The sequence below is a fragment of the Neovison vison genome, chromosome 6 (genome assembly GCF_020171115.1).
Source record: "Neovison vison isolate M4711 chromosome 6, ASM_NN_V1, whole genome shotgun sequence".
In the NCBI taxonomy this organism is placed as follows: Eukaryota; Metazoa; Chordata; class Mammalia; order Carnivora; family Mustelidae; genus Neogale; species Neogale vison.
This window is the reverse complement of record NC_058096.1, coordinates 137,530,015-137,555,412: the sequence shown is the minus strand read 5'-3', so window position 1 is coordinate 137,555,412 and position 25,398 is coordinate 137,530,015. Positions and strand designations below refer to the sequence as shown.

General features: G+C 45.2%; 2 protein-coding genes across 5 annotated transcripts in view; one reads left to right on the top strand and one right to left on the bottom strand.

Annotated features, from left to right (window-relative positions):
- ULK4 (unc-51 like kinase 4) overlaps window positions 1-18,912 on the top strand; it is a 672,337-nt gene extending 653,425 nt beyond the window's left edge. For both annotated transcript variants that reach the window (XM_044252436.1, XM_044252435.1), the window contains exons 36-37: window positions 16,139-16,224; window positions 18,739-18,912. In XM_044252436.1, the coding sequence (XP_044108371.1) occupies window positions 16,139-16,224; window positions 18,739-18,802 (150 nt within the window). In that variant the 3' untranslated portion in view covers window positions 18,803-18,912. The remainder of the gene's footprint in view (window positions 1-16,138; window positions 16,225-18,738) is intronic.
- Window positions 18,913-23,624: 4,712 nt separating this feature from the next.
- Window positions 23,625-25,398, bottom strand: part of CTNNB1 (catenin beta 1) — a 40,655-nt gene continuing 38,881 nt past the window's right edge. The window contains exons 15-16 of one of the 3 annotated variants that reach the window (XM_044252434.1): window positions 24,704-24,924; window positions 23,625-24,400 (exon numbers count right to left, since the gene is read on the bottom strand). In XM_044252434.1, the coding sequence (XP_044108369.1) occupies window positions 24,716-24,924 (209 nt within the window). In that variant the 3' untranslated portion in view covers window positions 23,625-24,400; window positions 24,704-24,715. Of the gene's footprint in view, window positions 24,925-25,398 lie in introns of all 3 variants that reach the window. The other 2 variants (XM_044252433.1, XM_044252432.1) reach the window with 2 other exon arrangements.

The following is a 25,398-nucleotide window of genomic DNA, read 5'->3' as shown; positions in this document are numbered from 1 at the left end:
GGCTATTGTAGACATCAGAGCACCCCCCCCACCACCTTTGAGAAACATGGATGTGGAGAGTAGGCTGCATTGTGAAGCCAGTGGATCATCCACAGTCACAGCTTGACACCTATTTGGCAGGCCATTTGGATCTCATAGACCTCACACCTCACACTCCTGACTTGGCCTCTTCATTTTCTCTCAGTGCCACTTGATGACTGAGACCGAGGCTCCTGAGTAGAGGAGACCTTGTTACCCACTTTTCCTCTCAAGATGGCAGTTCCTTCCTCTGGGAAATGAGAATAGCAGTAGGGCCCCTGCTCACTCTGAGGTCAGTTGGGGTAATGCATGTGAAGGCCTTCTCACTATAGCTCTTGTCACATTATGACCTAAATGTCTCACAGAGGTTACTATGTTGAAGTCCATAGGATTTTTGCCTTTTGCCTTCTGCTGTGTTCCTCATTTCGAGATAAGTGAACCTATCTGAGGGAAGTGTTTAGAGCCTCAAAACACCCCCTCCCAGCACATTTACACACACACACACACGCACACACACACACAAACACACACACGCAGAGGATCAAATTCTCTACTTAAAAGCTGTCAGGCAGCCCCACCCTCATGTTAGCATTGCCCTTGCTCCATATAGGTCAGTCCTGGGCAGAGTGCTTTTGAGGGACTAAGGGAGTAAGAGGGAGCTGTCAGGGGAAGATGTCACAGCACTGTAGTTAGAAGGAGGAGTAGGAGAGCTCCCTGTCCTCTCTAGGGAAAGAAATTCTTTCCTCAGTCTATTCTCCTGCCTCTGTTTAGTGAAAACCTCCTAGGGATACTTCTGCCTTCGACCTAGGGCTCAAGAAGCACATGGAAGTCATGTATGTGCCACCTTGTCTGAAAGCCCTGGCAGGTTTCCCCTTGGATAATGCTCTTAGGCTTCCAAGAGGCTTGACCTTGTACTGTGAACCATTAAGGACAATGTGGAAAAACAATGGTCTTGCCTGATTGTGGCCAGACCACCTATTCCCAAAGTTCTCCCATGGTGCCTGATCTGGGTGGAGATGGAGTCCCTGCTGGTTTCAGAGCTCTGGGACCTCAACACTGCAAGGTTCTTTTGGTGTCCCATTCTGGTCTACAAAGACATTTGAGCTGAGTCTGCAGCCAACCCAAGGCTTTTCTAGAGGCTCTGACTCACCCATCAGAGACTCCCTCGTACCAAAGCTCTGACATCCCTATTAAAGGACTCCAGCTGGCCCAAAAGGGGGCCCTGAGTGATTGCCAAGTGGTAGCCACAACTTCTTTGATTCCAAGAACCTGAACCCGGTCTAGTCACCAGCAGCAGCCACGCTCCCCTTCCCCAGCCCCATGAGTTCCCCACAGAGATGAGGGATAGAGGCCTGCAGAGGTTGGTCACCTCAGCCTGCCAGAGCCTTTTAGAGAGAAAGATCCAGGCTCTTTGATGTCACCCCCGAAGGCTCTGAGACTTTGCTTCAGTTAATTTTATCCCAAGGCCAGTTTGACCCTTGTCCAGGAAGTTGTTTCCCGTGGATACCAATTCTGCTCAGCGCTGTGTAGATCACCAGGTTCACCTAGGGCTTCTCCTTGGGGTTTCCCAAGCCCACCCACACCCACCACACATGGCTCCTTATTGTGACCTAGCTGTGCATAATGGATGCTTCAGGGTCAGTCGACAGCTGACTTGCCTCTGAGGTCAGGACTTCACGACTCTTCTCCCTCCTTCTGGAGCCAGGCTTTCTTGAGGCCTCACAAAGTATGTCCTCATGCTGAGGTCTGCCTGAGGGAAGGTAGGACGAGATGCTCACTGGGGTTTCTCATGTTTGCAGAATGGTCATTATTAAAATGCTTCCAAATGGAGTCTCTTAGTATTAAGTCTCTCAACAAAAATAACAGCCACCATAGGAATGTTCAGCTGTCCAGCAGTCAATATCTGGCCTAAATTTTGACTAATTGGTGCCTGATGGCTTTAATCCTATAAACCAGATATGCTCTAATTTTCCTTTCCATGTCATTTTCTTCCCAGTTTTACCAATTTGAGGAAATTTTAACAGCCCCCAATCACTCGAGGGTCCCAGAAGTATAAGGGTGAAACTTGGAAGACAGTGTAAGGTGCAAGAAATGAGGTGACCCTTTTCTCTGCCTGCCTATGCCTGTGTGTTAGGCCTTGTCCTAACACGTGCTGAGGTGACTGCTGAGGTGATAGTGAGCCTCCTGGAAGCCACCTGTCTCGGAGGCCCAGGAAGTCTGGCAGGTCACTCCCAAAGCAGGCCGCTCCCTGCATCCACACCATTGCTGGCTGTGGAACCTGTGGCTGCTGTCTGCCCACCAACCCTGAAGTGTTCCCTCACTTGCCTTCTTGAGTGGAGGCCCAGGCCCACTCCAGCCTGAGGATCCTGAGGTGTTGGCTCTGTCTCCAGACCCAGCTGTCTCAACCTCTCATGTCTCTCCATCCCTGAGGTCCTCTGTTATGACTTAACAGATCCCAACTTGATGTCTTTAGAATCCTTTGTCTTGACTTCCCTGAGGGCCTGTGGGGGCAAGTTACTAGGCCCGAACCCCGTATCATCTCCCCCTTGTACTTGCGAATGCAGTGACTTCACAGTAGCAAAGGTGTTTTGGCTTGTGGAGCATGTGGTTACAAGCAGAATTCACAGTTGGCCATAACCAACTGACGCTTTCCTCCAGTCATGACATGTGTGTCAGGAGTAGGTTGAAGACTTCTCTCGTTTAGCTAAGAGTTTACCATTTATTAACAAGTAGTCACCAAAAACCAAAAGCTCATCTAGTAAGTCTGTTTAAAAGATGATTAGTAATCATAGATGAGTTTATCTCCCTCCACTTTGAGAATGAGTCTGTGATCACATCACCTGTTTCAAATAGAAGGTCTCTACGTCCACCTTTTCCTTGTCTCTGGAGCATCCTGATAGAAATCTTAAGGGTTCTGTTTCCACATCATGAAGTCTAGGATGTAGAATTTTATTGTATTCCCCCAAAAGGGACTGTGTAGAGACTTGGTCTACAATAAGGGGTTGTCCCATTTGGCACACTCACCCCCCCCTCCAGTCATCTGTTGCCTCATGCCTCCACCAGAAAAGGTACAGTCTCTGCCACTGAGAACAAAGGTCCAGGCAGCATCTTCTCTTTGCATAATTGAAGGCTCACTAGAAGGAAAGACAGGAGGGGTCAAGTCAGCGTGGTTGGGGACCCGGGGTTGGCAGGTGAGCTCTTGGATGAGGTCCCCATGGCCGTCATTTCATCCTCCCAGCTGACTTCCTACTTCTACTGCTCCCCAGTCTGTGTGGCATTGTTCCTACCTTGGGTCCTGCATGGCTGCTGCTCCTGTTCCTCTGCAGAATACAAGCCTCCAGACTGTTCTCATGGCTGGTGCTCCCATCATTCTGTCCTCAGGGAGATTGTCCCGGCCACCCAACCACACACACTTCTCTTCTCTGCTCTGGCTTCTTCATAACACCTACTGCTATCTCAAATTATTCTGTTTGCTTTTTCATTGATTCTCACAGCCACAGCTCTGACTCAACCCTCCTCCACACGCTAGATCTGCAGACTTCAAATAGGGCCTGGCATACAGTAGGTGCTCAGTGCACCCTGAATTGGAGTACAGAATCATACTAACTAACAGTTAGTATGGACATGTACAGTCACCAAAAGAGCTTTTCACGTGTCATCCCGTTTACTGTTGTGGTTTCTTTTCTGCCTACTTCTCACTTAACTGAGGGCCTTGGGGGTGAGAATGAGGTATGTAATTCTCTTACAACACTAGAGGCTACAAACTTAGCACATACCCATACTCATTTTAGATGATTGTAGTCATGTTCCACATATGTGTTTATTTTTTGCATTTTTTAATTTACGTCATGAGCATTTTCCTGATTGTTCTTATTTATAATTGCTGAACCACAGCAGGGTGGTGTTGTAGCTAACAGTGTCCTTACTTGGTGCAGGGAGGAACTGAGGAAAGAAGGAAACTCTGGGGTCTTATTTAGCCTTGTTGGCCTGATATCAACATCGCGCTACTTTGTCTCTCCATCCACTAGAGGGTTCAGAGAAAGAGCTGGAAATGGGTACTATTAAGCCACTTCTATCTGCTTCTTTCCCACCTCAAAGCCCCGCCCTTACACACACTCATAGCTCATACCACAAACCAGGGATCCCACTGTCAGACACCTCTGTATGACCCTATAGTCTTCCAAAGGATGAGCTGGAACTTTCTTGGGTCAAGTTCAAATTGTTCCTACTCACACAGTTCCTTACTTCCTGTGACTCAAGTTATGCTTTACAAATCATGTGATGGTTGCTACCTTGAGTATTTTCTCTTGTGAGGAAGTGATTCCAGCCACATCCCATGGTTGACATCCTAGGACCACTGCCTTGGAAATCTGCTCTCTCATATTTGCCCAAGCACATGGATGGGATCCTTTGGGGAAAATGGCATGGAGCCTGTATTTCACCAGAAATCTCTCTGGGCCATCCTCTAGTTTATCCTTATATCCACATGCTGTCCACAATTGTAATTTTTTGCCAATTAAAGCTGCTTTTTCCTCACATATTTTGGACCTGGCTGTTGTAGCTAGTCAGTTGGATCTGGCTTAAAAGATATCCCAAACCAGCTATATTATATTCAACATTTTAAACTTACTAGATTTAATGGCCAGAAACTGATATAATTATGGACAGTTTTAAGCAATAAGGGCATTTTTACTGCCCCACAGAGATATGAGAGAATTGGCTGGCCTAAAATGAAGGAAGTAGAAAATTTTCTTCTAGAAAATAATCGTGTCTTATGGGATGAAAAGGGAAAACATTCAAGTCCTCAGCATATTATTTCCATGGCCCCTGGATTTAGCAGGTACCCATAGGTGCAGGCAGCAGTCTGGGCAGGAGAGGAGAACCGAGGTGTCAGGCTAGACTTGGGAGCATACAGACCCCTAGGAGAAGGAAAGAAAGGTCAACAGAAAGAAGAAAATCCTCCCACACTGGTGTGTTCTCACTAAAGCCATCTGATAATTCAAATGTTTGCCTACCACCCATCCTCCTTTGATGGCTGCTTTTCCAAATCTGGAAGTATCAGTTGAGAGAAGAGTGCTCCCCACTTTGACCTAGCTCTAGAGGCTGTGGCCTTAAATACTTCAGGCCCAGCTATTCCTTCTAGAAGCTAGGGCTGGCTCCTGTCATGCCGGAATGCCAGCCTCTCATTACTCATGGGAGGCATCAGCTCCTACCTTCCTTGGTTGAATGCTGGCTCTGTCTCTGTTGAGTGTTCCTCCAGACAGACACTGATGGGGGTGGGCAGAGGGCAGCATGGTGATTAGGGCGGGGGGAGCAATGGACTCAGCCAGACCTGGTCTCCATCCCAGCTCCACTACAGACCAGCAATCTCACCCCACCTCAAATGTGGGATCATAGACCTTTCTTATAGGGCCATTGGGAGGAGAACAGGAAATAATAGTCTACAGTGGCAGCCCAGAAAACTTATAACTCACTTCCCATCACCAGCAAGGACAGACCTCCACCCATGGATGCAAGGAGGGGTGCACAAAAGCCTTCTTCTGGTAGCCAGGCAGTGAAGGCAATCACCAAATGAGTGATGGTCTCCAAATCAGGAGCCATTTATCAGACAGGACACATGACCTAGAGTCCTCCAATCAATACCTAGAACCCCAGTTCTGTCTAGGAGAGATACTCTGTGGTCCCTGCTCCCATTGGAAATTATGGGAGTCCACAACAGCAATGGTGGGAAGCAGGGTATCTTATGATTCACAAGGGGTGGGGTACACGGCGGCACGGAACCGGCAAGCCTTTATGCGGGATCACCAGCATGTAGGCAGAGGAGCTTGAATTGCAACTGCACTCCCTCAGTCAGTCACTTATTACTATTGCCCAGCCCAGCAGCCATCTCCAGCCGTGCAGGGTGTTCAGCACACACGTGAGGATGGAGCAGTCTCTTGGGAAGAACAGTCAGGGGTCTTGAAGTTGGGGAGACTGGGTCCTATCCCAGTGCCAGTGCTTGCTGGCCATGTGACCCTGGATAAGTCACAGAAGCCCTGCTAGCCTCCTTTTCCCCTTCTGGGGCAAGTGAGCATACTAAGATTTATTTTTCAAGGTTGTCCAGGTCTCTCCTTTCTTGACCCAAATTCCAAGACCATTCTACTCCTAGGCCTTTTAGGTTTTAAAAAGGTGAATCCCAGCAGTTCCTACCTGAAACCTAAGACTTGTTAGCCTTGCCTGTGCGCACCTACCAATGTCCTGCAGTGCACTCCCCCAACCCCAGTTCTTTTAAACTTTTTTTTTTTTTGTAAAGATTTTATTTATTTATTTGACAGAGAGAAATCACAAGTAGATGGAGAGGCAGGCAGAGAGAGAGAAGCAGGCTCCCCGCCGAGCAGAGAGCCCAATGCGGGACTCAATCCCAGGACCCTGAGATCATGACCCGAGCCGAAGGCAGCGGCTCAACCCACTGAGCCACCCAGGCGCCCCAACCCCAGTTCTTGAGTACTCAACATGGAACCTCATTGGATGCCCTTGAATGAGAGGTGGTCAACCATTTTCTTCCTCTTCTGCCCCAGCCTTCTTCAACTTGAGGAATCAATACATTCTGGCTGTCACCATTCTCTGGTCCTCCATGCCACTAAACTGTGAATGAAAGCTAAATTGTGCTTCCTGTGGAGCGTAGACGAATCCCTCCATAGCGGTCAGTCTGGACACACAGATGGTACTGCATAGGCTCCCTTACCATTCAGGCTTAGCATAAGACCTCCAGCACCATCCAGAGAGCCTGAGTCCATGGGAATCTGGGCCAAATCTAGGTGAGCAAGGCTCTGCCAGGAGGTCTGCCTCATCTGCAAGCCCTCTCTTCCCTGGAGATGCCCCGGTGTAGGTTGTAGCTAGAACCCCTTACCCCTTAGTGATCAATCAGCAGATCCACTTACAGGAATCACCTCTAGATTCCTTCTAGTTATCCCTTCCTGCTTACTAGTCTGAAGGGGCCTCCCTTGCTTTTATTGAGGAGCATAAACTTTTTAAATGGGCTCCAGGGAAGGCCTGTGTGCCATGAGGCCACTGAAAGCTGCATGAGATTTGCTCCATTTTACCCCAGATTTACTCCACATCATGGAAGGTATGATGAGCGTACAGGCCTGGGTGCAGAGCAGCGTGTGTTAATATAGCCTTGCTCGAATGTGCATGTGGGAGGCAGGAGCCTGGCAGCAGCTCAGTAAGTTTCTGGAGAGGCCCACAGCAAACACTGCCACACCAGGCCGAAGTAGGGGAGGAACTGGCAGATCCCCTCATACCTTCCAGAGGTTCTTCCCCAGATTCCACCCTGGTGTCTGATGGCAAGGGGAAAGCCCGCCTCCCTATGCTTTTGGGAAAATGACTATGAAGTCACCTAAAAATCTCTGCTGAGAGAAGACCAAGTATCTGTTAAGAGAACAAAATAAAGGGGCTCGGCAGATGGGTTTATTTTTGAAATTTAAACTCTCTGAAGTAGGGTCGTCATAGTTACCTGCCTGTTTTTACTTGTATTTGTGAGATCTGAAGGGCACAGAATTAAAACAAACCTCCCCTGTGTGAAGTGTGTGTCTATAATAACAAGCACCAGGGAGCACCTGGGCTGGCTCCCCATGCCCTGTTTCATCTCCTGGATTCTTCTAGTCTCTGAGCATTGCCTGGGCCTGTCTGGAGGCCTCTCTGGTTAGAAAACCAAAGCTACCTTGGCTTCATTTTGCCACACACATTCAGGATCGCTGAAGACACAGGCAGATGTTATGACACACTCATAAACCCCACAGGCTGCCCAAGTCTGACTCGGTTGCAGCCACATAGCTCCCCATTTCCCCAGAAACCATCTCTAAATAGAGAAGCTCACCCTGGAACATTTATGAGCTTCACAAGGATGATGCTGTGAGTCATGTTTATGAACATGAATTCATTATATACCACCATGATAGAAAATTAAAGTACATTCTCATTCACACCTTTTTTATGGCCTTAGATCAGGAGTGTAGGCACCAGGCCTGACTTTGTCCCTCTGTGGCCCCTGTGCCCTGGGCAAGCCACTGTCTTCCCTGTTGTCACAACTTCACCTGCCCAGTGAAAGGACTGGGTGACTTCAGTGTCCTGCCATGGGTGGGGGGTGGAGGGGGAGGCACAGAAGAGGACTTTTCTGTGGGTTTGCCTTTGGGAAGGTGAAATCCAGAAAGCAGCCAAGCCCAAGTTTGTCCTATAGGTTGTGTAAAACCACTACCTTACAGTCTGTGAGCCTGGTAGGGCATTTGAAGGTTGATTCTGCAGGACACTCGCCTCTCCTTTCAATATTGTAGTTATGCCCAGTGACGCACGAATGCTGATCGACACACCTCACATTCAAGTGATGGTAGCAGGTAGAATAAGTCATATATTGGCCCAGAGTGTGTTACCTGTTTTTTAATATATATCCTCAATTAAACAGCAGTGGAGGAATATTCTTTCCAATTTGCTCTTAATTCTAAGCTCCAATTCCCAACTTTTTTTCTGATCTTTTTCTTAAACATCCCATGTTTGGAGCAATCCTGTCTACCAAGGGAATGGCATGTATTTAGTATAATTCATGTTTCCATTTTGACTGATTTTAGCCACACAGCTATGAGTAATGACTAATGACTATGAATAATGACTAGTACTCCATATTCAGCAGGTACATTTTTATCATAATGAGGAGGAATGTGAGGCAGGTGTGACTTTTCGCAGGAAGTGTACGGCGTTTGGAAATAATGAAATCCACTTGTAGACTCTTGGAGGTCCAGGAACCTTGGCTATAGTACATTATTGGAAAACAAAATTGAGTTTGTTTGTCTTGGCTTATGGGAATTAGCTGAGTGCTAGTAATGAAAATAGTAATTGCAGGGAGAAATATTATGTTTACACTCTTTGCCAATCTCCTCTTACATTATTTATTTTCTTAAAATGAGTCCCTGTAATGCTCTTTCTTGACGACTCTAATCATGGTCATGAGAAGTTCTCCAACAGTGGCTGAGCCAGAAATTCAGGATCATGGTGGACAAGTATCACTTCTACCTCACTGACATTTTTCTGTGGGTCTCACTGTGCACAGAACATTCTCTGCTTCGTAAGACAAAAGAGAAAGGGTAGGACAGCTCTTGAACAGACCCACAATTTGGGTTTAAGTACCGAGAACATAGAAGGTTCAGGGCCGCACTGTGTGGTAGGTACTGTGGAATGTTTCTAAAGTAGGGTTGGTTCCCATCTTAATTTATAACTCTCAGTGGCCTGAGAGGAGCCCAAACTCTGGGAGAAAGGAATCATTTACTCTTAAGGATCATCTTGAAGCCACTGGAAATCCCAATATTGCCAGCTAGACTAATTACAGGAAATAGGCAATCACAGGACAAAATAACTTAGCAGGGTAAATTAAAACTCAAAAATCATCTGGACCTTACTTTGTTGTCATTCTAAAGACCCAGTCAGACCTAGACACCAAGTAATGCACAAATGCTTTCCCTACTGTTTTTTTATTTCCCTGTCGCAGGACATCTTGGTTCCTTTCACTTTTTAGTGATTATGAATAAAGCTGCTAAAGACTTTTGGAATAAAAGTTCTTGTGCAAACGTAAGTTTTCAGTGTACTTGGGTGAATTACCTAAGAATGTAATTGCTGGGCCATATGGTAAGACCACATTTATTATAAGAAAGTGCCAAACTGTCTTCCAAACTGCTATACCATTTTGCATTCCAGCCAGCAAGGAATGGGAGTTTCTGCTGCTCTGCTTCCTGGCCAGCATTTGTTGATGTTAATTTTCTGAATGTTAGCCATTCTGATAAGATATAGTGGTATTGCTTTGCGGTTTTAGTTTGTATTTCCTTAATAACACACGTGCTCCTTTGCCACCCATAAGACTTTCCTTCGTGAAGTATCTATGCAGATTTTCTGCCCATTTTTAACAATCCAGCAAGTTGTTCTGCTGAGTTTTAAAGTTCTTTTTACATTGTGGATAAAAGTCCTTTATCAGATATGTGTGTCAAATAAATAAATAAAATCTTAAAAACAAAAAACAAACATACAAAAAACAAAAAAAGTCTGCATTCCTTCTGATTTTTGTCTGCATGTTCCTGGGAGAGATTGAAAGTACCCCATATAATTATGGTATCTAATGCTCATATTGGTTTCATCATTTTTTAAAATTTATTTTTAGACGGTTCTTAAGTACATTTAGAATTTAGACTTGGTGTACATATTCCTGGTCAGTTGATCTTTTTATAAATACGAAATATCCGTCTTTATCTGTAGTTATGATCATTGGCTTAAAGTCTACCTTAACTGATATTAGCTACAGAAACTTTCTTTGGCTAGTATTTGTGTAGCATCTTTTTTTTTTTTAAAGATTTTATTTATTTATTTGACACAGAGAGATCACACATAGGCAGAGAGGCAGGCAGAGAGAGAGAAGGAAGCAGGCCCTCCGCTAAGCAGAGACCGAGATGCAGGGCTCTATCCCAGGTCCCTGAGGCCATGACCTGAGCTGAAGGCAGAGGTTTAACCTACTGAGCCACCAGGCGACCCTAGTTTTTTATTCTTTACCCTGCATTTGTTCTGTGCCCTTCTATCTAAAAAGGTACGTTTCTCATAAGCAGCATGTAGTTATGTTGTGGTTTTTTTTTTTTTATATCCCGACTGCAAATCTTAGTCTTTTACTTGTAGTATTTGTTAAATTTACACTTAATGTACATGTTGATAATACTTGGACTTATGTGTACCACATTACTCTTGATTTCTGCTCCTTTTTCCTTTCCTCTTTGAGTTTCAGTTTTTCGTGCTCTTCTTTCTCTAGTTTCTTAACATGAAAGTTTGAATTAATTTGAAACTTTTTTCATGTTTAATGTTAAGTATTTAGTTCTATAAATTTCTCCTTAACCACTGCTTTAGCAGCATCCCATAGATTTAGATATATTGTCATTTTTACCAAGTTAAATATTTTATTTAAGTTTTATTAAGTTAGAATATTTTCCAATTTTTAAATTTTCCTTGGGAAAATGATCTTTGGGTTATAGGAATAAGTTTAATTTTCAAGGTATTTGAGATTTTCCCATTATCTTTATTGATTTCTAGTTTATGATTGAAAATATAATTTATATGGTTTCAATTCTTTTATATGAGTTAAGATTTGTTTTATGATCTAGAGTATTATGTAGATTGGTGAGTGTTCCTGAGCTCTTGGGAAAAAAATTTGTATTATGTTATTGATGGGTTTAGTGCTCTACCAATGTCAATGGTAGCTGTCAATACCAGTTAGCTGTTGGTGTGGTTCAACTCTTCTGTATCCTTACTGATTTTTTTTCCTGCTCATTCTGTCTATTACTAGGTTTGAAGCATCCAACTGCTGTTGTAGACTTACCTGTTTTTCCTTTCACTTGTATCAGTTTTGCTTTGTGTATTTTTAATTTCTATTGCTAAATGAGTAAAAAAAATTATATCTTCTTGATGATAAACCTTTTTATCAAAATGTTATGTCCCTTGGTAATTTATCCTTGATAGTTTTTTTGTTCTGAAGTCTTCTTTGATATTAATGTAGTCATTCTGGTTTTCTTTTGATTCATGTTTGCATGGTATATCTGTTTTCATCCTTTTACTTTTTACCAACCTATCTCACTCTATTTAAGATTCTTATAGATAGTATATAGTTGGGTCATTTTTTTTGTCATGTAGAAAAAAAAAATTTTTTTTGCTGCCATTTGGATCATTTACATTTATTTAATGTAATTCTTGATTTGTTTTTATTTGTTTATCCCCTCAGTTTTCATTTTCTTGCTTTTTTCTTTCCTGATTTCTTTTAAGCTATTTTTGTCTTTATGTTTAACATGTCAAATGTTAAAATGTCAAAATGTTTTAACATTTTGTCTATTGTATTTCTTAAGATTTCTGTACATTTTCTTTTATGATTGTATTTTTTACTATCTCTGTATAAGTTTTGTTAGTGGTTGCCATTGGGATTATAAGACTTGACTTTTCACAATCTATTTATAATCAGTATTTTACAACTTCAATTATAATATAGAAACCTTACCATCTTATAGATTACTCTGTTCTCTCCCCTTTATGTTTCATTTCTCTCATATCTACATTGGACAATATTATATGTTCATCTTTTCTACTGTCAAATGTATTTTGAAGAAAGGGAATAGTCTGTTATGTTTACCCAGATAATTACCATTTCTGTTGCTCTTCTTTCATTCCTATGTTCCAAGTTTCCTTCTGGTGTTATTTCCTTTCTCTCTGAAGAGGTTTTTTTTTTAATTTTTTTTTTTTAAGTTTATTTATTTATTTTCAAATAATCTCTACCCCCAAGACGGGGCTCAGACTCACAACTCCAAAATCAAGAGTCACATGCTCTTATGACTGAGCCGGCCAGGTGCCCCAGGTTTCCTTTAGTGATTCTTTTAGACAACTTCTGCTTCCATTAGTCCTTCACCTGAGAATATCTTTATTTCACCTAATTCCTGAATGATATTTTTGCGAGATACAGAATTCTAGTTTGATACCTACTTTCTTTAAGCAATTTAAAAATATTATGTAACTCTTTTCTGACCATCCACAGTAATTCAAATCAGTGTTCCCCTATAGGTAATGTATCTTTTTTTTTCCCCCTGCCTGCTCTCACAATTCTTCCTTTGCCCTGAGCAAATTTGATTATGATGTGTTGGATATGGATCCTTTGGATTTATCTTTTTTGAGAGCCTCTCACTTTTTTTTTTGGACTATGTACATTTATGTCTTTCATCACACTTGAAATAGTTTTAGCTATGATTTCTTCAAATACTTTTCATCCGTTCATGCTCTGCCCTTTCATTCTGGAACTTCAGTGGTACAAATTTTTTGTTAGTGCTCCACAGATCCCTGAGTCTCTTTTTGTGTTTTTAAACTTTATCCCCCCTCTGGTTGCTCTGATTGGATCATTTCTATTTATCTGCCTCTTTCCATAATGCAAATTTCATTATACTAATGAATCCATTTGGCATGGTTTTTAAAAATGTGCGGTTATATTTTTACCTCTAAATTTTTGTTTAGTTCTCCTTTATATCTTCTAATTTTTTACATTCTATTCTAGTACTTTATTTTAATACTATTCTAATACTTGTTTTAAGAGTGTTACATTCTGTTTTAATACTTGTTTCAAGAGCATTAGTGATTGCTTGTTTTAGCATTTTTAACAAGACTTTAAAGTTTTTGTCAGATAATTCCAACATCTGTGTCATCCTATTATTTATTTTGTATTGTCTTTTTTTCTCATGTGAGTTGAGATTTTCATGGTTGGTTGGATGCTGAGCAATTCTGGATTTTATCTTGGCTATTTTAATATTATATTACGAGACAATGTGCCTACTTGGAACCCTACAGAGAATATTGATACTTTTACTTGAGCAAGCAATTATGTTGGTTATGATCAGGCTGCAGATTAGAATAGTAATTTCAATGTTAAGTCAGTTTCTCAGCATTTGGGTCTATCTTGTGTGTCCCTCCTCTAGGGGTCAGTCTAGGGTCTGGACAGAGGTTTATTAGCTCAGTTCCCTAAGTTTTTGGTATGCCATTTGGATCAGTTCCATGCATGCATGAGCCTATGAGTTTATAAACAATTTTATGGTGTTTTGTTTTTGTTTTTCTCAAGCTCTTCCTGATTTGTTATCTCCCCAATACTTTACTGGTTTCTTGAATCTCCCATTTTCTGTCTGGCCATAAATTGCTTGCTTACTGCCATGTCTGGACTAAACATTGGTGAGAATAGAGCAGAGGGAGGGGGCAGGTTTGGCTGGGGCTCCTGTCACTGGCTGCCTCCACAGAATTGCCTGAGGCCTGGGATAAAAGAACTGAGGGAAAGGAGAGGGGGAAAAACCTGAAGGATTTTATCTGTTCTCTGTGAGCTTTTGGGAGTTTCCTTTCCCATTCCTCAAGCCTGGTTTCCCCTGAGCTCTCTCTTCTGTCCCATAGTACTGACTTCAAGCCAGAATATTCTGGAGGGGGAGAAGTGGTCAACTCTACACCAGTTTAGTGGTACTTTGAATTCACTGCATTTCCCCAGTCTACCTGTTGCTGTTCACTTTTCAGTGTTCCCAAATAGCTGTGCTGCGCACTCTATTCAGGTTTTATAATTGCATTTAGAGGGAGAAAAAGGGTGGCATGTGTTTTTTTTTGTCTTACCCAGAACTAGAACCTCTGATTTATTTACAATATTTATCTTCTAATTAACTCATCTTTATATACAGGACAACTGATATTGTTAATAAGAATTCAGTTAAGGGACACCTGGGTGGATCAGTTGGTTGAGCATCTGACTCTTGGTTTTGGCTCAGCTGGTGATCTCAGGATTGCTGAGACTGAGCCCCACTTTGGGCTCCTCACTCAGCGGGAAATCTGCTGGAGATTCTTTCCCTCTGCCCCTCTCCCTATTCCTGCACATTCTCTAAAATAAATAAATCTTTAAAAAAACAAAGTTCATTTAAGTTGCCGAATCACATAGTTTTTAAGGAACTCTTTTGGCATCATTTATGGCTACATTTATGTCAGCCACACATGATGCTGTTTTGATCTCTTCCTTTCATCACTTCATTCTCATGTAGTTTTCTATTTGCACCTTCTAACTCACCTTGGGTCTTGTTATTTCTTTGCAGCTTGTTGGGTAATTGCCTTGGAGCACAGCCTCTACACACAGTCCCACAGTAGGGCTGGTCAGGGCAGTGGTTGTGGACATAGCTCAACTGAGTTATGTGTGGCACAGTTTTTAGGAAAAATTAGGTGGAAAACCTCCCTGAAGACCCCTGTGCTTACTTTAGACCTAATTTAACTACAGCTGATGTTTTCAAATAGCAGCCTTTGAACTCATCAAGTTGGGTATAATTTCAGAACAAATTTACATGCAGGCCTTTTAAGATGTAAATCTTTGCAGAAATCACACCTGATGCAGTTGACCTTGGCAGCTGGTCGCTGGCACACTCAGAAGGTGGGATAGGATCTCAGTGGAGGTGCAAACTCACTCACATGAAATTCAGAGTCTGTGTTAAGGTCTAATTACCCCTATGACCTTCGTATCACCATGAATGATTATGAAATGTTCAGCTCTTGAGAAATGATAATCCAGCCCTGGATGATCAAATGGAAAGACCACCTAAGCTCTGGGGGGCAGCTGAGGCCAGCCTGGCTCCAGCTTCATGGTGGGGTTAGGATTGGGCTCCAGGTGTACCTCTGTTTTGACCCCCTAATGATCTCATCTATAAAATATCCTACATGCTTACCTTGCAAGGTGAATAAATAAAAGTAGATGAGAAAATTGACAGGAGACTGGAGAGCTTTCTGAAAGGTAAAGTACCATGCAAATGTTTATTTTAAAAAATTTTTTAATAACAAAGACACAAATAGGACACAGAAGTTGAATTAAGAGGAGTAACTCTAATACTAGGATTAAGGTTCATTCCTAAAGCCTTCTCTTCTTGCCTCACAGACAAGGACTTTTATGGAGGGCTTTATGAGGAGGTCTCTGGAAGCCCAGGTTGGGTCCACTCCCATCTAGGCCTTTCCAACCCTGCGAGTGTATGATTCAGCTCACAGGAGCCACAGAGTCAGAGATTCCCATGTGTTTTTGCTGTTCTCCCAGGACCGTGGCAGTGAGCCAGGTCCCACTCCCCAGGATACTCATGAAGGGGTATGTGCCCTGATTTGGTTATTAGTGCTTCTCCCCTCAGCTCCTCCACCCCCTAGATCTCCAGGCACCTAGAACTGATTCTTTTGTCCATATGAAAGAGGTTGTGTTGGGTTCAAGGCCCCAAGGAGTCCTGTCTCTAACAACTGGAAGTTCATTCACCATCATTTGCTCTAACTCAGCAGTTTAGGCTTCCAGAACACAAACTCTCCTGAGGGACCCACAGGAGGCTCCCCACCCTGAAGCCCCAAAGGACTCCCTCCTGCTCACTACCCCCAGAGGCCAACACTATCTGCCTTTAATGCTCCGGTCAGCAGTGCCCTGGGAGTAGGACTTCAGGCTGCTCCCTACCACCACTAGGAGCCTGAGACCCAGGGTACTCATCTGATGGGGCTGAGTCAGGAATGGGATGGGCCAGCCAACCACTTTTTTCTCCCTCCTTTGCAGGTCACATCTAATGAGAAGCACCTGGAGACCCTCAAGGATGCGGGCAGTCTTCTGCAGGCTCTGGAATGGCTGGCCCCAGCTGGGGGGTAAGTAGGCCCAGGAGCAGTAGTGCAGAGTTTACTGGGCTTCCCCACATCCCAGGACCCATACCTTCCAGCCTGCCATTGCCAGTGTGTGAGGGGCTGCTGTGCCCCTGCACTCCCCCCGGGAATCCCCACTGTGCTGGTGGTAGGGGTTTGGGGGAGGTCAGCAGTGGGAGGGAGAAAAGTAGAATGTTCTAGTCCTATGGGGGAGGCATTTTCCCATCTATAGGGAAGAGAGCTGAGGAGGGATGCCTGGAGTGGGGGATGTGATGAGATGAACCTCACAAGGAAGGTGTGGCCAGCCCGTGCACACATGGTTCCACTGTCACCACCTCACAGGGGTTTGGGCAGGGCTGGGGCAGGACTGACAGCACAGGCTATTTTCCTTGGCCACATCTTCAGGGAAAACTGGGAACCTGTGCACCAGACTGTTTGTCACCCAGAAGTTGACAGTGAGGTGAGCCTCCTAGTCCTCAGCTCTCCACTCTGTATGTGCAGTATGTCCTAGAAGTGAGCTTCACAGCCTGGGGCTGCCCTGTCGCCCAGGAGCACGTCACACACTGTGAAGGTGGGAACCGGGATGTCAGTGAAAGAAGGGCTGCAGGAAGGGTTCATCTCACGGTGACACCACCCACGCACACCGCCTAAACTTGAGAGGTGGTAGCAGGTGGGGGTGGGGTGGGCAGAACTTACAAGTTGTTACACTAGAACTGAATTGTTAATGCCAAGTGACCAAAGGAAAAATCATGGAAGCAGGAGCAAGCTGACCCAGGCATCCATCCTGCAGTCAGACCGTGTTGATGGCCGCTCACTGTGCGTAACAGTGTCAGAGCTGGGCTTGCGTCAGGCCACTGTCCCCAGAGCTGAGGGAAGTGGTAGGGGCTACAGTCCCCTGAACTTAAGCTGCTCTCTGGGTCCTGGGGAGAAGGAGCCACCTCCTAAGGGATACCGGGCCATCACTGGGCACACAAGACATGGAATGGGTGCTAGTGTTTCCTGGTGGTTGGTTTTCAGAACCATGGTGTTCTCTGAATTCTGGTTCCTACTGTTTTGGGTTCAGTATTAATTGGAAGAAAAAGTACATGGCTGGGGCATTGCTGAGAAGCAGTCTGTGGAAAAGGGATGCTATCTCCTAGACTACCCCAGTCCCTCTCAAGTTTAAGCCAAAGAGGTAGTTTATCTGTGGTTTCTCTGAGGTGAGGGGGTGAGGAACAGGCTGGCTTTGAGGGGGCTCCTCCTCGCTCTGCTGGGTCCCTGTGGGGTAAGGAATGGACAGTGACTCCGCAAGCTGGGCCACAGGCCACCTGCTGGGCCGCTGTGTGAGGACCATGTGGCATCTGTCCCCAGAGACCTGGCTTTGTGCCATGGTGAAGCCACTCTGAGCAGATGTGTGCCAAGGAGGATCCAGAGGGTTGAGTGGAGAGCACCAAGTACCCTTCCTCTCCAGAGCCTGCCTCTGTGGGAGCCCTCGCCCAACAGGGGCTTCCATCTGCCTTGAGGCCAAAGCCAGCACCTCTCGGCACTGGACCCAGATTGGGACCAAATGTGTCAAAACATAGCTCAGTGCTCCACAAAGCTGGGGGCCCCTCCTGCACCCTGGCCCAACACTGCAGCAACTGAAATGTCCACACCAGGCAGATCTCGAGTTGGGTTGGGGAGGGTGCTGCTGCGAAGTTGTCTTGTTTGGGTTTCATTCTGCTGGCCCAACCAAAAGAGTTCTTCTGTAGACCAAGAATGAGTGGATGGCTCTCAGTTCCAGTGTGGTGCTGCCAGAGGTCAGTGTACCCTCCTCGCCAGTTACTGGGGCCTCTGGGCTGCTCCAGTGGGCAAGGTGGGCGGCAGGACTCCACCAGCCTAGCCTTGACGCAGCCGGGATCAGGCAGAGCTCAAACACCACAGCCCCATCCACTGTGACCCACCTCTTACACAGCACCCCCACCCCTGGTTATTGGCCAAAGCTCTATCTCTGTGTAGTCAGAAGTCTGCCATGAGCTAATTTTATGCTTCAAGGTAGTGCTGTCTGTCCTCCTTTTCCTTGCGAACAGTTGTGAAGGCACAGGTTTAAATGTGTCTCAGTTTGCTCCAGTGGCAAATTTTTCACGTTAAGCTCGATTGCGCATCCACATTTATGAGAGTAAGAAACTCAGAGCCTCCTGGCTGACTGGCCTGGAAGTGGCAATAGGGAGCAGGGAGAGCCAGCGTCGGAAGCAGGTCTGGATCTTGGCCCTCGTGCCCAAGTCAGCTGTAGGCCAGCTCTCTGGGCAGGCCTGTCGCCGCAGGACCTGAGCTAGGCAGGGGCTGGCTGCTGACTTGCCCTTACAGCTCAGTGTCAGGTGGGGGGAGTGGGGGCTGAAGGTTCTCACCTTGAGGCCCTGAAGCCCTAGTGTCCTGTTTCTGCACCTCAAGGTGATACACAGGTCTGGCCCATCAGGTACTCCAGTATGAGAGGCCCCTTTGGAAGAGGGCACATTTTGCCCCAGAGGTGGCTAAGTGTTTTTGCTCTGGTTTTTCTCACAGTTCATCTGCTGACAGTGTGGTGGCTTCCTTGGCCCTGGAAATCCTGCAAGCTGTTGGACATTAGGCAAGAAGGCACTGGGCACAAGTCTGCTCTGCAGCACCCACCCTTGGCTGTGCACATTCACCACATTGCCACCCATAGCTCCGGACCTAATAAAGTCGGCTGAACCAGAACCTTCCGGTTGAGGTGTTCTCACTAACCCTGGGCCCCCGGAAACCCACTGAGAACAGAGTGGTTCCTTCATTCCTGAGGGATGCATCTAGAAGCCACGGGTCTGAGAAGGTGCTTTCCTGCTCTGTTGTGTGCTAGGTAGCCTCCACAAGTCTATGCTAATCAAGGAGATGAGAAGCCACAGTCCTTGGCCTGTGGTGTCTGTGGACATTTTTCTCCGGAGAAGATTTAAAAGACAGGACTAGGTGTGAATGCTCCCCCAGCCACAGCTCCAGAGCAAGCCTCTGAAAGCTAGTTTTAGTCTCATCTTCCCACTTTTACCTCTGGCTTCTTTTCATTTCAGGGACAAACTGAATCCAAGAATCCTGGGAAGGGCTGGGCAAAGCTCCACCAACAGGCAGGCAGTGCGAAGCTTGCCTAAAGGATGCAAAATGCTTTAGAAATCCCAGCGTCCTTGAAGGTGTTGTGATCAGGGCTGTGGCGGCGGCGGTGGGGAGGTTCTACTCTGATGCTAACTCCTGCCAATTACCCCCTTACCCTTAGAACCTTCTCAGCTTCTTCCTGTGTTCCCTCACACATATGCTCTTAAACCTTCTACGTATGTAAGAAGCCCGTGGAAATATTCGGTGGACATTGCAGAAAGGTGCTGGGACTGTGGTAATGAGGCAGGCTTACTCTGGAGTCTGGCCTGGAAGGTGGGGGTGGTCTGGGCAGCTCAAACCACATCCTCAGCCTCTCTGGGGCCAGTATCTCCATCTGTAAAAGGAAACTCGCTACCACTGTCCCAAGCCCAGATGGGATCCCGCCCCAGAAGGCAGCCACCATGCACAGGGGTAATGGGTAGGATAAGCACAAGGGGGCACACAGGTGGCCCCATCCACCGCATCACAGGAAGCTGGTCATGTTGTCACCAACAGCCCCACTTGATCACGGTCCAGGAGATACTACATGGAAGTCTGCCAGCTTCCATGTGGCTTTGTAATGAGAACAGCAGGTCCGTGCCCAACTCCACCAAGGGCATGTATGTGTTACCTTATTTACTTGCCATCACAACCTACAAAGCAGGCCGCCTTAGCTTCATTTCCTGAAAGAAAACAGGCTCAGAGGAGCCAGTCCGACTGTCCAAGGCCCCAGAGTCTAGTTGAACAAAGGACCTGACCACAGCCTTTGTGTGACCCTTAGCGGGACAGCCAGAGCTTGAGCTAGACTAGTTACAGCACAAGAGTGGCCTACCCAGGGGCAGGCAGTCTATTTCCATCTCTCCTAGCCTACTCACCGCCTGTGGTGAAGAGGCTCCAGGCTCCCACTGACTTTGCCTGTGATCCCGGGGTGAGGGAGCAGCCGAGGCCTGGCCCTCGTCTCCCTGCTTTCCCAGGAAACAAATCTGTTCTCTCCCTTCATTCAGTTCTTGGGGAACTGCCCTGGAGTTCTGTGCCTGCAGTCTTCCCAGAAGGTATTTTAGAGCACTGGAAGATTCTGCTTTACCCTTTTTAGTTGAGCATGGAGGAATCTTTGCTGTTTGAGGTAAAACAAAAGTTTTAGTATTCTAGAATGATTTTGTTGAATGGACCCTTCTTGGCCTGGGGCCCCTCAGCATTGCCTTTGTCAGGAAAAGCTATCTGAGAAGGTAAGGGACAAGCAGAGCTACTGCTTGGCCTAGGGTTCCGGGGCATGGAGAAGAGCCCATGACAAACTTCACACTGACATCCTGGAGTTAGGGGATCCTTTTTATGATTCTCGTGAAGGTGCTAAGTGGAAAGCAGCAGCCCAGGTCCCACTGAGCTCATACATAGGGGATAAGAACAGGCTTGGCTGGGTGGGCAGGAAGCCTAACCCTTCCTTGCCCTCCCCATGTGAGGCCCTCATATTTGGCTTCCCAGGCTGTCTCTAGTTCTACTCCCCTGGCTCCTGACCCATCTGAACTCCCAGGATTCTGGCAGTGGCAAGGGGCCCAGACCCAGGCACCTACAGCCCTCATTCCCCCTACCTCCATGCTTCAGCTATTTGCTCTTTAACTGGCTACAACCATCAGCTGAGCCTCTTCAGGGACAAATGGAGTCACAAATTGCAGAGTACATTAGGGAGCAGGAGATGACCCAGTGAATGGTTGCACAGAACTACCTCTCCCCCGCATCATGAGCAAGACCAAAGCTTCAAGACCTTAACTTACAGTCTGAGAGCAGGGGGCAATCATCGGGGCAACTAAGCCTGTGGTTCTATAGGATGCAGGAACAGAATTTACTCTTCCAGTACTCTGTATTCTCTAGCTCTTCACGGCTCCCCTATTTCCCTGAGACTTTTCAGATCTCATGAAGTTTCAGGTCAATTCTGTGACCACACGCAGGCTTTATCCCCATGACATGGCTCTCAGAGTGGGAACTCTGTGGGCTAAAGCTCTTGGCCAAGGTGAGAGGGGAACTGGGTGTCTCCTGTCTTGGCTTGAAGCAAGATCCCCTTTTTTCTCTGACAGAAAAATATGGTGGCAGAATCTATGGATATATAGAAGAGCTGACGTAGGAGCTTCAGGAAGGAACTGGTAGGGAAGTGGGGCATGTGGGGGACAAGCCAAGCCAAAGTTTAGGAGGCCCTGAAAGCCTCGAGCCTTCAAGCCTTCCCTTCCTGAGGAGTGAAGTATAGGGATGAGAAACAAGAAGTCACAGCCCTGAATGAGGACCACGAAGGTGTGGAGTCCTGATGTGACCTGGAGTCTTTTAAAGCCCATTTTAGGGCCCTTACTATTGAGGTGGTAGAGGCAGCCTGTCCCCTGCCTCTAGCTCCCTTGTGGGGTGGGGAGGGGCAGGGGACTCCCCCTAGCACGGAGTCCGAGGAAAAGGAAGCACCATCTTCTCAGCCTTGACCCTCACTCTGCAATTACATCTGGGTGTGTGACTCACTCACGGTTAAGGTAAGGCCATTTTAAATTCTCATCTATCAGAAAAAAACTGCAATCAACTGGGCACTCTCCACTTTATAAACCAAACAGCATGACTGAGACCTGTTTTCACTACAGAAATCAAAACAAAAATTGAAAAGCAGTAGGATCTTTCACTGTCAAGGACTCAATCAGACTGAAGCCTCACGTCTAGAACATGTTTCCACATGGAAGAGAGCTGCATTCTTCAGCTTAGTGTGGTCACTGCAATGGGATCAAATGTCTTAGGTGCCCTTTATCCCCAGGTAGCCACTATTCTGATTTCTGTAGTAATCCAATCTCCTCCTTTTGTTTTTACCATCCAGGGGTGATGTCCCCTAAACAGTTTGCTCTTTTATTTGATCAGTGAAGTCCTACAACATGCATCTGTGACTTGCTTTTGGTCAGTACTGTTGGCAGTATCCATACACTGCCTGCCATGTGAAGCTGTAGTTCTCTACTGCAGGACAGCGGTTATCAGACACATGGGCTGTCGAAAGCGGTGTTCTCCCAAGGCATAGTAATGGGAGTTCGAGGCAAAAGAAAAATCATTAATACTGACCCTACATGTCCTTAAAATCTTGGTATTTTGTGGGTCATGGATTTTTTCCTTCTGCATTTTTAGTTTTTCCAAACGGCTACCACCTGTTCCATACCTTTACTAAAAAGTCCCTCTTTTCACACTGACCTCCAGCGCTTCCTCTCAAGTACTATGTCCACATCTTCCCTATCTCTGTGCCAGTAACTGCCAGCTACTTCTACCCTTCTATTTAGACCTGGACCACTGGCAGAACAAGTCTTCCCCCCTCATTCTTTCCAAGCGTCTTGGCTATTCGCCTGGCCCTTTGTATTACTGAATACTTGCAGAACCACCTTACTGAATCAGATTAACTTTACATTTTTAAGTAGAACTTCAAAAACTACATTAAGCAAAGCCCTGAAAATGTCTTCCAATTTTAAGAAGTTCTTTAAGTAAAACACCCTGCTGTGGTATGTTGTGTGAGGCTGCTTACTGTACTGGCATGGTTCTGTCATGCACTGAAAGGAACCTGAAACCAACCACCTCAAGAGGTATAGGGTCTCCTCTCCCACTCCAGTTATACTTTAGACCACAGTGGCTTTCACAAAACTTCATCCAAAGGGAAGTGAACATGTTTATCTAAGTCATGATCTTAAATAAAAATACCCGGTAACTCAAACACCTCTCCCTAAGCACAAAACACTTTCGCTTTTTCTAAAGACCAAAATACAAGTCTTAACAGGTCTACTGACTCTGCCCTCAGGGATGAACTAACTAAGGCTTGAAGACCTACCGCCAGGATGACAGGATTACCTGGCAGACAGGTGGAAGGCGGCTCATTCTGGTCTGATTATGTTCAAGATAAACATCATCACTTAAACCATCTTAATTTTCAGTTCAAAGTGGAGTTGAAGGAATTCCCCTCTCCAAATGAGTCACATTTATGTGAAGGTGCTTGAAATCCAAATCCAGGTAGTTAATTCATTAATACCTTAATAGAAAGGAAGCATCTGATGGTGTCTGGAGTGGGGGTAAGCCTATCTGGTGTTCCGTTTGGTTCTATGGAGCCCAAAGAAAACAGGACAAGCCTCTGAACGGAGGTTTCTGGTGCAACTTAACCCAAGGTCCACTGTTAAAGAAAGTTGGCAACAGCACCATCTGGACGTAAGGCTCACTCTCTCATTACAACTTAAATTATTTCACTATGTGTGTTTTCCTCAGGATGAAGCTGAATAACTATCGTCACAAATTGTTTAATGACCAAGGAGAAAGAGATGACACAATTGAATGAATTAAAAGTTTAATTCTGAACCATTTTTATAACCGCATTTTCTCTTGAAGCATTGTATCACAGCAGGTTACAACAACTTTGGGATAAAAGGCAAATGGTAAACTGTCCAAAACAAGGTTCCAAATAACACCTCTTACTGATTTACCCTACCCATACATATCCCAAATAAAGTTTTTGATCAAAAAACATGAAATAGATCCACCTGCTTATTTTAAGCATATTAAAAAGGAAACTAATTAGACCATTTCTATTTGTCTATTTTATACAAAAAGGCTACACAATGTTACACTTTATTCAGATTACAATTAGAGTGATTATGAATTAGTGTTCTACACCATTACTCAATTCTTAAAAATTAGAAATTGCTGTAGCAGTATTCACTATAACTTAACACTACGAGAGACTTAAAAAACTAACAGTTACTGCAAAAAAAAAAAAAAAAAAATTAAAGAGCTACTTCAAAGCAAGCAAAGTCAGTACCATTACAGATATTTAAAAAAAAAATTTAACAAGCAAGGCTAGAGTTTGATAAATTCCATATCTTGTGATCCATTCTTGTGCATTCTTCACTTCTTGAGTCACTCCCAAAATCCATTTGTATTGTTACTCCTCGACCAAAAAGGACCAGAACAAAAAGTTTACTTCAATTGTTCCCATAGGAAACTCAGCTTGGTTAGTGTGTCAGGCACTTTCTGAGATACCAGCCCACCCCTCGAGCCCTCTCAGCAACTCTACAGGCCAATCACAATGCAAGTTCAGACAATACAGCTGTATAAAGAGAGAAAGGCTGCTATTAATGTTTAAAACAGCAAATGTTACTCATTTGAGTATTAAGTTGCAAAAGCTGTGGCAAAAAACATTAAAGTTAATAACTTCCACACATGACCACTTAACCAGAAATCTGAGAACAGTCAAATGTTCTAAGACATCTCCTTTCAAAGTATGTATCTGTTTTCATGGCAGATTTACAAATAGGCCTAAACCACTCCCACCCTACCAACCAAGTCTCTCTGAAGTTCTGTAGGCAGAGTAAAAGTATTTTACCCAAACTGGCTTTTTTTAACTTCTTACCTAAAGGATGATTTACAGGTCAGTATCAAACCAGGCCAGCTGATTGCTGTCACCTGGAGGCAGCCCATCCATGAGGTCCTGGGCATGCCCCAGATCTGGCAGCCCATCAACTGGATAGTCAGCACCAGGGTGGTGGCCACCCATCTCGTGCTCCATCATGGGGTCCATCCCCAAAGCATCCTGGCCATATCCACCAGAGTGAAAAGAACGATAGCTGGGATCTAGAGGAGTCAGGGTGGATAAAAGGGGCAAGGGACAGAGGGAAAGAGGAGAGAGACATTGAAGTTAACGCTAAGGCTGGGCCTTCAATGGCATCAAACTTGTCTCAGAAAGCAGGCCTTTCTAGACTCTTCAACTTCTAGCTTTCTTCAACGAAGTAATTACTCAGTGCCAGGCCACCCACAAGGCTATACAAAGTCTGTTTCCATGAGAGGCAGACTAGCCAGTTCTAACCACACCATCCCGTTTACCACTGAACATTTTGTGTTTGCTTCGGTAGAGATGTAAAATCTCTGAGGATGGGCAGCAAGCAGTCTACTGTATGTATGACTGCCCAAGCATCAACAAGTCATGGGCAAGAGATAGAATAAGCAAGGTGGTCCGGCACATATAACCTATTTGTTGCAAAGTCCAGTGATACAAAGGTACTGAGAAAACGCAAGCTGCCGTTTCCAATGAAACCTTTACAGGTTGAC